Here is a 12,573-nt window from a genome sequence, read left to right on the forward strand (position 1 = left end):
CCCGCCCCAGGGCGGAGGGGCGCGAGGCCGCGGCACTAGGAGCCCCAACGGCCGCTCCCGCCCCCCCAGCCGGGCCGCGACATCCCCCGTAACCACCCACCTGCGCGCCCGCGCGCAGGCACCCCGCGAGCCCCCGCGCGAGCCSCGCCGCTCACCTCAGCCGCTGTACAGCACGCCGCTGGCAGCCAGCGCCCGCCCCTTCCCGTTCCGGGAGGGCGGCGGCTTCCCCCGGGCCCTAGCGCCCGCGCGGCCCCAAGCTAAGAGGAGGCCGCGGCCCGGCTCCACCCGAGCTGCCCCGCCCCACCCCCTCCTAGCCGATGGCGCGCTTCAAGTCTCAGCCAGTAGGCGCCGGCGCTGCGGTTGCCGGACGGGAGCCGATGGCGGCCCTGCGGGTTGCTAGGCAGCGCGCGGGGCCCGCTGCCACGCGCGGGTGCGTGACGGGCACCGCCGGGCTGGGCCCCTTCTCGCCTCCCCGCCGGCTCCGGGTGCGCGGGGCCTGGCGGCCGCGGGGCCCTGCCCGCGCGCCGCCCCCTGGTGGGCTGTGGCGCGGAGGGCGCCCGCCGCCGGGCTCTGAGGGGGCCTTCGCCTTCCGCGGCGGGGTCCTGCTGGGCCCCCCCGTTCCGCCGGTGGCTCCCGAAGAGCTTTTCCGTCCCCTCAAAGGGGCAGGGGGCACCGAGAGGCGTTAAAGCAAAACAGTCACGTCCTGGGGATCGGAATTAATCCAGTAACTCTTTATTTGACCCTAATGTTAGTTTACGGCAGGTGTAGCATTTGCATAATCATTCCTTCAGCTCAGTGTTAATTACTGTGTCTGAAGCGCCCTGCTAACGAGTTAACTGCATGACAAACTCAAGAAGGGAGTGAGAGGAAAACAGGTGTAAAATTAATCTAAGTAGGAGCACAGACTACATCAAAGCTGGCTCTAGCTAACAAAGTGAACTGTCAGAGCATTTGAGTCTCATTATTTCAATTTATTRCCTGCTTGTGGCTGCAGTTAACAAATAATGCAAGTGTCTCGTAGCAGAGTGTAATAAAATCAGCAAGCTACACCTAGCAACATCTTAATGAAACTTGTTCATGTAATTTCCTTAGTACTTTTCTGCAGGGTTCTCATATAATATTGCATGTAATGCTTCTTCCTGAAACAACTTTACAGATACACTCTTCGATGCTGCAAGATAAATGTGAAAACATTTAATGGTTTTTCAGTGCTTGCTGAAGCTCTTTTGAGGCTGAAAGCCTCTTATGAGAATTAGGTATTTCTGTATATTATGTGCTTAATCTCTTATTCAGATCTAGAGTGTGGAAAGTTTATTTTCTTCTAAAAATAGCTGAGAAAATTTGCTGGCTTTTCCTGTCTGTAGAGTGAGAACTAAATATGCCAGGCATCTTTCAAGAAAAAAAAATTAAGATCTGGTAGAAACAAAATGTAGTGTCATTTGGTTTCTAGAATTCTGTACCAGGTATACTGGTACAGAGTATATACACAGAAGGCATCCTTTGTTAAGTGCATAAAACACAGAAATAGAATAAATTATATTGTAACTTATCAAAAATCTAAAATTAAATGGACTAATCATAGTAGTTTCAGCTGGTCTAAGACAAGGTGTCTGACTGAAATAGGACTAATCTTCTGTAGCTTGTTTTAAATAGCATAGCTCATTCTGTAAATATCTGTTTTATTTTTCCCTTAACTAATATTCTAAGTAAAAATTTGTTTTTCAAATCAGATTTGTTTTTTAATGTAAATATTTTTTATAGGTTTTTGAAGCATGTGATGAAGATAACAAAGGCTATTTAAGCAGAGAGGACTTTAAAGTTGCCTTAGTAATGTTGTTTGTTTACAAACCCTCAAAGGTATATATTTTTATCATTTATGTTCTGAAGATTCAGCATATGTGGATGACTCATTGAGAACACTCTTTACAGACTGGTCTGTACTGATTGGAGTGAACTACACTAGGTTTGTTAAACAGAAATACTTGTAGATTCTTAAAGAAATTTTGTTATCTGGGAGCATTTATTTCAAAAGAAAACAATCAAACCACTACCTTTCCTGCTGAGAAGTTATTGCTCTAGRCTGTGATTAGCAGAAGGATGCACTGTGCAGGTATGAAATAATTGATATACTGAGCTTATTGTAAAGCTGGAGATGAGATCCAAATTATTTTTTCTTACTAGTGATGCACTCTGTTTACTTTGAGGTACCATTTGGCAAGAAACTACTGCATGTCATAATAACAAATGCATATTCATAAAAGCATAGATATTTTTGGTTTTAAGTGAATGTTGGGCTTTTTCAGTCATGAAAATATAAATCAATAGCTGTATGAAGACATTAAGAAAAGAAAGGTTTATTGAAAGAAACCATGTGTTGCATACTCACAGGAAGATAAAGGATAAATCATGTGGCTCAATGCAGTTTTGTAAACTATGTTTCTACTGTAGTAGTGTAAGTGATCTCAAAAAGAGCATAAAGAACACATCAGTTAAATGTTAAAGTGCAAAAAACACTTTTACTGAAGTGTAAAAATAGTCATCTCTGATGTATTTTAGCTGTGGGTAAACTTTTTCCAAATGAGTTAGGGCCAGACCTAAAAATAATTTAAGCTTCTAAATTGTGTGTTAACTGCTGAATTTTGAACATGAAAATGCTCAGCTTCCCCTCACCCTAGATACTGCACTGAATGGCAGACCTCATCCTAAACTGCACCCTAAACTATATRCAAGCCTTGCTTTTGATATTAATATGCCTACATGTTAAAGCTTGGTTCCCAGACAGGCTCTGAACTATATTAGTCTATCTGGCTTATACCCGTGTGTAGTCAGTATCTGAGAATTAGCTTGTTCTTCTGTTTAAATTCTCTGAATTTTTCTTCCAGTAGGAGCTCTTAAAGCATGCTTACAGCATTCACACGAGACCTAGTTCTGTGTGTAAGCCACTGATGTCTCCTGCTTGGGAAGAGCATAAAAGTGAAGGACTCCCTGGAGGCAAGGGGATTCAAGTTTAGATATTTCTTCCTGAAAAGGTGCCAAGTCACACCTGCTGTCTCTCAAGGCAGGGCTGTGACCACCTGGCTGTAGACCATTCTGTCTGTGCAGCTGCACAAAAACTAATTAATGATATTGGTTCCCAGAGCAATTCTGTGTTCTTGTGGTTTTGCTAGCTCCTTAAGTGGTCCCAATTCCAGGAACTGTTACTTTCTCCAATGACTGACTACTCACTGTGAAATACTGAGAGTGCACTGGATTGACAGACACTTTTCTTTGCAGCTTTGATTAATGTGCTTTGCAGCTTTGATTAATGTGTATTAACTGTGGGGTATGACACATCCACATCTTTTGTGTTTCACTATTGGTTAGGCCTTGCAAGTGTTTTCTTCAACATTTTGGTGGTTTTAATCCAGTTCTGAGAAACATGACTTTCTCCATGCACCGGATAGGAACCAAATGCAGGAGTTAAGTTTTGATTGATAGTATCCAGCTCTTAAGTATTTTAATGTCAATTTTACTTTGTTGTCAAAATGACTAAAATCAAAGACTATAGTAACAGCACTTGTATTTCTTCAGAAGTCACTAAAACCAGTCCTGACATAGCGCTTTGAGGAGCTTTTCCAAGAAATAGGAAATGGTGTGTATATGGTACTAATTAAGTTAAGGCAAAAGTGTTTCCTAAACCACAGTACACACTAACATATATTTGTTAGTAGAAGTGGCAGTTGCTTAGCATTACCTGCGTTTTTAGTAAATTGAAGATATGTCATTTTTATAGCTCAGGTTTTTGTTTCTTCTTTAAATAAAAAGTAATACTAACTTTTCCCACAAGATGTCACCAAAAAACTCTTTACTGGAAGAAATGCAAACTAAGAATTTGAATCACATCCTACTCCACTTGCTTTTTCAAAATCATTTGATGAAATTTAACAAAATTCTATTCTCATTTTTTATAAAATACTATTTTCATATGGTTATTCTTAGCAGTTCGGAACTTGCTACTGTTTAAAACTAAGCCTTCTGAGACAGGTAACTAGGAAAGCATGAAAATGGAAAGAGATAAACCTGATTTTTGGACTGATACTGTATGTACATCCAATACATTTATCAGCACATACAAGTCATCATTTCTGGAAACTAACAGCACTGTGGGATCATGTTAGTGGGAGATAATATATTTTTCTTCTAAAAGTTTGATTCARTGGTTCCCTTTGCGCCCAAAGTATTAGAACTGATCTAAAATACTCTTATATATCAATAACCATTCAGCTTGCTAAATGCACATTCAGATCTTAAGTGTTTCAAACAAAAAGGGTACTGCAGGAATAGTAGTTTAAGGTAGAAAAATCTGTTGGCTGATGTAAACTCTATCAAAAATACCTCGAAAGTCATCTCATTCAGATGTTTTCATGTCATTGTCCCAGCCAAAGTTTCACTCTGAATACTCAGTGCAACATTTAGATCTAAACAAAAGCACTGTCTACACTGTACTTAGAAAGCTACGCTGTGCCAGGCCAAAAAGCATGTCCAGCGTTTTCCCTGACCCAGCTCCGTGTGTTCATATCAGGACACTGGTAGCTTGGCATCTGCTGCTGAACGAGATGCCAGCGGCTTGGCATCCACAGTACAGAAGGGCACCCTGAGCTCAGAGTTGCTTATAAATTCCAGCTGCTCTTCTGGCATACCTTACTAAAGCCGTCTGAAAAGGACTCCCTAGTCTATTTGTCTGGCCACCACAGTCTATGTGAAAAGTGCTGCAGGCCAAATAGATTTTGTGGTGTTAGGCTAACTGGCCACAGCATGTTTGGCTGGTCCATCCTCCAGAAAAGGGTATGCTTAGATTTGCACTAAGAGCTGCTAACGTGTCATCTCCTCCCACGTCACTTGTCTCAGTGCTACAAGTATGTGCGGTCTTGTATTCTAACAGCATAGATGCAAGAGTTTGGGCTCAGGAGCGTGTACTCAGTCATGCTAAAAAGCACTATAAATATAGCCCTAGGTGAACCTCTGTGCTTTCTTGGACATACACTCCCATTCTGTTTAATAAATTGGTCAAAGACCTTTTCTAGTAATCTCTTGGTTAGCTACTAATTCAGTTCTGAAAATTACAATTTTGTTTTCCTCACCTCATTTAGCTTTTTTTTCTTTGCACAAAAATGTTAGTGAATGTCAGTAACACACTAATCAACATGTAAGTGTCACTCCCACGTTCCTATCAGAAAAAAATGTGAGTTAAGATCCTAATGAAGGACGGTAAAGGAGCTACGTAGTACATAACTTCAAACAGGAATGGACTGGTTTCAGGTTGGTTGTAGGAGAAATTGGATGATGCAAACATTTTATTGTTTCATTTTCCATTTTTTTAATCTCTATCTCTTTTAAAAAAAACTACTGTTTTACACAGTTTTACCATATGAATTTTGATCAAACTAGTTTTCAGGAAATACTTTGTTTCCAATCTGACTATTGAAACAGAAACTTCTTTCTTTGTTTCAAGGAAGTCACAAATTTGGATGCTGATTCTCAAAAAAATAATTTTGCATATTATCTTTTTTTTGTGCAATTGGGCTCCAATCTGTGTAAAGTTAACCATATTTGTTTAAGCATACTGAGTTTAAGATTGGGCTCCTGATTAGGATTTTGTTAGGACCTCTGATATATCTAATTTACTTGGCATGGAAGAGTTTTTGTAAAATTAAAATAAAATCTTTTCTTTCTTAAATGCCACGGATGATTTTGCAATATAACATGTAATATTATGATATCAAAATTTAGTTAAGTCACAGACTATTAATACAAAATGGAAATCATGTAGGAGTTCAGATTGATCACTTCTGGAAAAAAAAACAAAAAAAAAACCCGTGGTATGTTTCCTCTGTTCCAGGTGCAAGTGGATTCAGTAATGTCTTCTGTGCAATGAGAAAATTCAGATAATACACAAGCATGGAGCTGTCAATGATTTCAACTCCTTTTTCATTCATAATTTTAATAAATCAATAGCTTAGACGCTAAAGAGTTTTGAAGAACCTGGTATAGATTACTGATAAATGAGATACCCAAGGCTATGAAAGAGGATCATATGATTTCATTTAGTTTTGGAATACTTATAATGGTTTTGTGTTTAGTTTAGTTTGGAATTCACTTTTGAACTTATTCTTGCTCCTCAAAGTGGCGTTTCTTAATAGCAACATTATATAATTAGTGGTGATGATACAGAGAAGTAATTAGTAATTTCCAGTGTTCAAGTTGTTAAGTAATTAAAAAAGGTTTATCAGTTTTTTGATACTGTTCCACTGCTTAGCTGGATGAATACTGGAGTCTTACAACACAGTTCAATAAACATTTCTTTCTGCGACAACCCTTCCATTTATACAGTTCTGCTTGTTTTTTCCTGTCCTTGTGCTGCCCTCTCAATTGTACCAGTACATCTGTTTATGGGGCCATGTGGCAAATCATATTGTAGAACTGATTCATGTAAAAAAATAATGTGGCAAAAATTTGGTTATTTTTAACAGTAAGTTCCCTGATCCTCTTTGCCACATGACTTCACAAACATTTCTATTGATACAGTTGAAGGGTGCTGTGAAGGCTGGGTCTGTTTTTTCTAGCACTGATGCCAAAAAAAATTCATTAAACCACACCCTTACTTGTAAATCTTTCATTTAGGCAAAAATACAGACTGAGCACTTTACTTGGATTTTTTCAAGAGAGCAACCACATATGAATATCTGATCTAAAAATAGTGAACTAACATATAAAGTTATCTTATGGATTTGTTACTGTCTAATTGGTTTGATTTTTTTTTAAGATTATCTTTTTGTGTGTTTAGATGGCTTTACAGTCTGTACTAGTAGCACATAAATCACCAACTCTCAAAGATCAATGAAGAGGCGGCACTGTATTACAGGAGTCACTCTAGAAAAGGAAAATGGTATACTATAATTTTCTAGGCTCATATGTTACTCTGAAAGAGAAAAATAAATGGATGGAAAGCTTGTATTGCTTTTTATGGTTTCTCTTCCATAGTTATCCAATTGAATGGAAAGCTGTTCATGCAGGCAAGTTCAGTATGTTTAAGCAACCTCTGTTATTAAAGAAATTGTGCGTGTACAGAGCCTAGCAGTTGAAATCAGCATGTCTTTGTAATTCTGGAAACTGAGAGTGTAACAGTTCTTAATATGTGATTTTTTTCAAGAAGAAATAAGGAAAGAAACACTGGAAATCCGTAAGCTTGCATTTTAAGATTTGAATTGAGACAGCAGGTGGAGCTGAAGGAGCTGTGCTTTTGAACCACTGCAAAAAGAACAGAATATGAATAAATCAAAAGAAAGAGAAATGCAAATTATGTTATTTGATAAAGAAAAATTCCTACAGGATACAGTCACATTGCCTTCCAAAGAATATTAAATTGTTTAAAATGAGCATAAAGCACATATTAGAAAGACATAAGGAAAAATATTAGAGTCTGTTTAAATTTTGAACTAAAGTTACATTTATTTTTGCCAAAAAGTTTCTATCTTCAGAAATTTTTATATCAAGWTTTTTGCACATTTCATGGGGAGGCCTGAAGTTTTGGGAGCAGGTTTTTCTTTCTTAATTTTTGCATTTTGCTTTGTTTTTAGAAGAACCAAATGGTCAATTAGGACAGAACTTACAAACTGTGTTTGTATTTCAAGTTCTTTCATTTTCAGTTCATTAAAAAGATGAGATAAATGTACATATGAAGAGTTTCATACAGTACACAAGAGAAATAACTAACCCAGTTTTACCAATCAGTTTTATTAGGAAACTGTATCTGAGGCTATAGAGCATCTTGGAGCCTTCCCTCACTGCTGGGAATGATGCTAGATATGTTGTTTATGCAGTATCCTGTGTGTCTTTATCCATGACATGCAAGTGCTATTGACTTAGGAAAGTTCATGTTCCTCTCCAGTCTAAAGAAAGATGAGATGGCAGCTAGCAAGAAGTAAAAGTAAACAGAAGCATTATACTCAAGTTTAAAAGATATTGAAAGGTTTCTGTGATCTTCCATTTTTATTTCTGTGTTTATTTATAAAATTAAAATTATTCATAGTTATTTGACCACAGTTATGCATATTTTTAAGGAGAAAAAATAAATGAGCTTTTTTTTGCAGAGAGATTTATTTATATTTTCCATTTTCTAGGTATATTACTTGAAAAGTTTTTAAAKCTCATGAGCACAAAGAAGGCTGTGCAGCTCTTCGATAGTGAAACAAGGCACATATTCACAGCTTTTGACATGCAAGGTAACTTTTTTCTCCTCTGCTCAATATTTTGAGTATTAATTTAAATCTGAAACAAATAAATAGAATACTTAAAGGAAATAAAATGAGGTTAAAGAGTGTCCCAGTTGCTGCAAAGTGAAGTAACAAAGTAGGAGAGTAACAAAGACCTTGATGATATTTCTATTAGCAAAGTCAGGGTCAGTAAGCTGCAGGGTTCTGGACAGCAGTTTTGGGCTGTCCGTTGTGCTGTGAGCTCCTCCAGCTATTAAAACAAATTTCTAGCCATTCGCCATACCTATTTGCTGTTACCACCTCTCATTATTTCTGTTATTCATACTCAGCTATCTCCTCTCATTAATTTAGGCCACATACTCTGCAGATTTCTGTCCCTGGTGACAGCTATAGATCTTTTTACCCATCATGATAGACCAAGGAAGGGAAACCAAAGCAACAAGGATTTTCTTTAGTTCTCGGTGAGAAATAGATGGGGTGATTCTTTTTCATTCCTGCTAGACAGCAAAGAGGATCTCTCTTTCAAAATGAAAAAAGGAGAACTACATCAAGAGCCTCTGAGCCAATGGACATGCACCATTCAGATGATCCTTTCTGTGTTTTTCCCTGACATGAAATAGGTCTATGGCCCACAGAAAGTGAAGTGCAACACATGGCAGATCAGATATTGGGATGATCAGATAAGCATCCATTGCAGTTTTTTGCCATGAACCAAAAATAACTTTTTAAGTGTTATCTTTTCAGTGAGTTATTTCAAGGAACTTAACCATTTCAAGTGCTGTAAGTGCTTTTGTTTGTCTTGCTGTCTGTTGCACGCAAGATGTGATAGCCCTTTTTGAGGTGCTTTATTTTTCAGTTGGATCTGGAAATGAATTGATAGATAAAGTGATCAGTTGATATCATTYTGATGTAACGTATTTAGGAGCTTAAGTTTGCAGCAGGATTAATCAGAAGGAAAAATACGTTATGAAAGGAAGTTTTTTGAAACAGTGCTCAGAGTAGCTAACAAAGATCTCAGTAAAAATGATAGATTTGGAACACAATTTTACATATTGTAGAGTCTATATTTTGAAAGTTTCACATGTGTAAAATTTTCTATTCAGTATCACCATTTTTAAAACTAAAGCTTTTAAATATGAGAGTTGTAGATGTTGTAGGCACAGTACTTTTGAACAGAGTTCACAATGGCACAAAGGAATTGCTAGTATAAAGTCCTTCTTAGATCCTTCATCCACCCCCCCCTTTTAATATAGCCGTTTCCTAAAATATTTTGCAAGTACAGTAACTTTAAAGCGTGTATAAGCATATCAGAAATGTGAATTGATTAGATAGCAAATAAACATAATTGTATTAAGTAGTCAGTTTTTAAAGAAACCATTTATATTATTTTTTTCTTTTCTAATCTTGATTTAAAAGACAGAGGATTTTTGACTTTGGAAGACTTCAAGAAAGCCTTCAATTCCATTTCTCCAAAATTATTTGAAAGAATCGTAGTTGAAGCCTTCAGGTAAGATTGACAGAAAGTTCCTTGTTGTTAGATAGCAGTCTTTTTGTTGTGTATATTTCAGTTAATTGAAATGATTAGATTCTATCATGCAACAAAAGACACAAGCTTCAGCACATTACTGTGTCAATGTCCTTATATGCTTTACATAAAATCCAAGAAAAGGAATATGCCCAGCATCTTGAATATATATTGCAAAATTCAATAAATATTACCAAATACAGAACAGCCTGCACTGTTTCTTGAGAAGCCTAAAATTATTTACTTTCACATTTTCCTGATGTAGTCAAGAAATCAGCATTTAAGAGCTATCTCTTGAAAAATTCAGATACAACTGTAATGCTTATTGTAATAGACAGTAGTGGTGGGATTTCCTATAAGCTAAATTTGGCTCAGGATTGAAAGGGTAAAATTTGAAGGAGTAATTTGTAGATTGTAAAAAATTTGATCTTACTCTGCAGTTGCAAGTGGACACTGTTTCAAACACTGCCTTGAAAGGTATTAAACTTTCTTTTGGTGATGTAAATGACTTGTCTGAAAGCAACTTGGTCATTGAAAGAATTCCCTCACTATTGCAGGCAAGACATCAGACAGCTGTTTGAGCACCATCTTTAAAAGATGTTAGTTTTCATGCAATTTTCAAGAATACAATTGTGTGAGGGATGTTAACCTCCATTTGAACTCATATAAACAATCTATGTGTTCAGCTTCAAGGCTGGGAAATTGTTTACTGACGACTGAATAATTTTCTGATTTTATAGGCTATATATTAATAAGCACCTTCATGTTACTCAGTAATAACAACAAAAGAGTYGTGTGGCATCATATAATATGAAACTGAGATTACAGGCAGTATCTGGTCTGAACTTTATTGATATACTACAGATTAGGTGAAGATGACCTGTAATGATGTGGTGTTGGTTTTGTGTGCTTGGGTTTTTGGGGAGCTTTGGGAAGGTTTTCTTTCTTGTATATGTCACAGTACAGTGCATATTTAAGCATTATAGCAGAACAGGAATAGGTATGTGCATCTTTTAGGCCACTAACGTGGGATAACAAAATCAAAGTGTAGACTGACTAATGTCTTAGATGATCCTCTTGTCTTTTTGCACTAAAGATGTAATACATTTTGAGGAAAGTAATTATTTTAAGAAGGTTGTTTTAGGACTTTTGAAAGCAAGGGAGCTTGTTGCAGCAAAGTCTATAAAGTGATACTTAATAATCATGTTATCAGACTAAAGTGAGGTGTAAAGATTTTGATAAACGTAAACACAGTTTACAGTGCACACTGTATTACAAAAAGAGTAAAATTCTACAACTCATATTATTCGAAAAGAGAAGAGAAATGCTGGTGTTTATGCCCTCCACAGGTTTGAAAAGTTGTGTAATATATTTTTCTTATGATCTCCAAGCGATTTTGCTATCATTTTGGGGTACATTGTCCGGAAACGTAAATGTAAGCAGAATAGCTTGAGGCACTACCCTTTTAAAGCATTTTATTTTAAGAACTTTTATGAAGGGCCTAATGTTCAGTTTTTCTGTCCTGAGATTAGTTAATGCTTTTTAGGTCAGGAAAGCATACGCAATTGCTGTTCATGTTGTTTTATTTTGTGTTTTTAATATATTGCTTTATTATTTTTCTTATTTTAAGAATTATCAAATAAATTTAGCCTTAGCTTCATATTGGAAAAGAGTTCTCAAAACCTATGTCTACATTAGCAATTAATACAACATGTACTGGTCAAGTCTATAGAGCAGAAAGTTTATGCTGAGGACCCAACGTCTATGCAGCATTCACTGAAGGGATTACTTGGACTAATTTGAATCTGGTGGATAGACTGAATGCCCACTAGGAGTTGGAGTGCTTTGGGTGCGTGCCTGGAGCACATCTTTCAGTTTAATTTCCTCTGCAAGGAATGCAGTTTGCATACTCAGAGATCACTCTGTGATGTGAGCCATAGTACAATCAGCAGGGAGGACTGGGAAACTCAATTCAAAAAGGCTCTCCAAATCTTAGGTAAAAAATAGTGACACATTATTGAGACAAGAAAAAGCTTAATAGCTATATTTCAGAGCTTTATGAAATTGTCATATGAATAACTTCTTCTGTTTATTTATAAAATTTTCAGTTTAATGGAGATGCTATCTCCAAACCACTTCATGTACTGGTACTGGTGGGCTCCTTTAATTTTTGATAGCTTTGTATTGAACTGTTGGATATATTATTTTATTATACTTTAAAAAAAGTAAAATGTTACAGCCAATGCTAAACCTTTGGTTAGCACTACACAGGTTTRAGGGAAAGGAAAGAGAAGGAAAGAGGAAAAAAAAGTTAAAAGCACGTACTTAATTCTAACTTCTGTATTTACCATATAGAGTAAGAAATTATTTTCTGCTACTGAGCATAATTCTCAATGTATTCTTTGACATAAAAATGAAAATAAAGGTATTTGCACTGTGCAAAACTCAAGGAGGGGAGAACATCAGTAATTGATATGCATTAAGAATGAAGGACCCTGCTGAAATCGTTTAACTTTCAGTAGATTCACCCTAAATATTTAAAACTTACATAATTGTAATTTGAGATACTAATACATGCCAAACTCTAAAATACTTTTGAATGAATCACTTTTCAAAGTCATCTCTTCCATCTGACCACGAGTTACCTACTTTCATTTGCTTATAATTTGTATGAAAGTAAGGTCCTACTGTAAATTTAATATTCAGGATAAAATRTTCAAATCCACTTGCAACCCTTGAGCTCTGAATATCTCACGTAATACATATACAAGCAAAATCCAAGAGTCCTATGCCAAG

At 37.0% G+C, this 12,573-nt stretch overlaps 2 protein-coding genes across 3 annotated transcripts in view; one reads left to right on the top strand and one right to left on the bottom strand.

Moving 5' to 3' along the window:
- Positions 1 to 246, bottom strand: part of TDP1 (tyrosyl-DNA phosphodiesterase 1) — a 55,118-nt gene extending 54,872 nt beyond the window's left edge. Inside the window, exon 1 of one of the 2 annotated variants that reach the window (XM_026079424.1) lies at positions 156 to 246. The gene's annotated coding sequence lies outside the window, so the exon portion shown is untranslated. The other variant, XM_026079425.1, reaches the window with a different exon arrangement.
- A 1,569-nt stretch (positions 247 to 1,815) lies between these two features.
- Positions 1,816 to 12,573, top strand: part of EFCAB11 (EF-hand calcium binding domain 11) — a 69,856-nt gene continuing 59,098 nt past the window's right edge. Inside the window, 4 exon segments of the mRNA XM_026079658.1 lie at positions 1,816 to 1,857; positions 5,879 to 5,922; positions 8,158 to 8,261; positions 9,669 to 9,759. Coding sequence (XP_025935443.1) covers positions 1,831 to 1,857; positions 5,879 to 5,922; positions 8,158 to 8,261; positions 9,669 to 9,759 — 266 coding nt within the window. The 5' untranslated portion in view covers positions 1,816 to 1,830.

Source organism: Apteryx rowi, unplaced genomic scaffold (genome assembly GCF_003343035.1).
Source record: "Apteryx rowi isolate R43461 unplaced genomic scaffold, aptRow1 scaffold_5, whole genome shotgun sequence".
NCBI classification, from domain to species: Eukaryota; Metazoa; Chordata; class Aves; order Apterygiformes; family Apterygidae; genus Apteryx; species Apteryx rowi.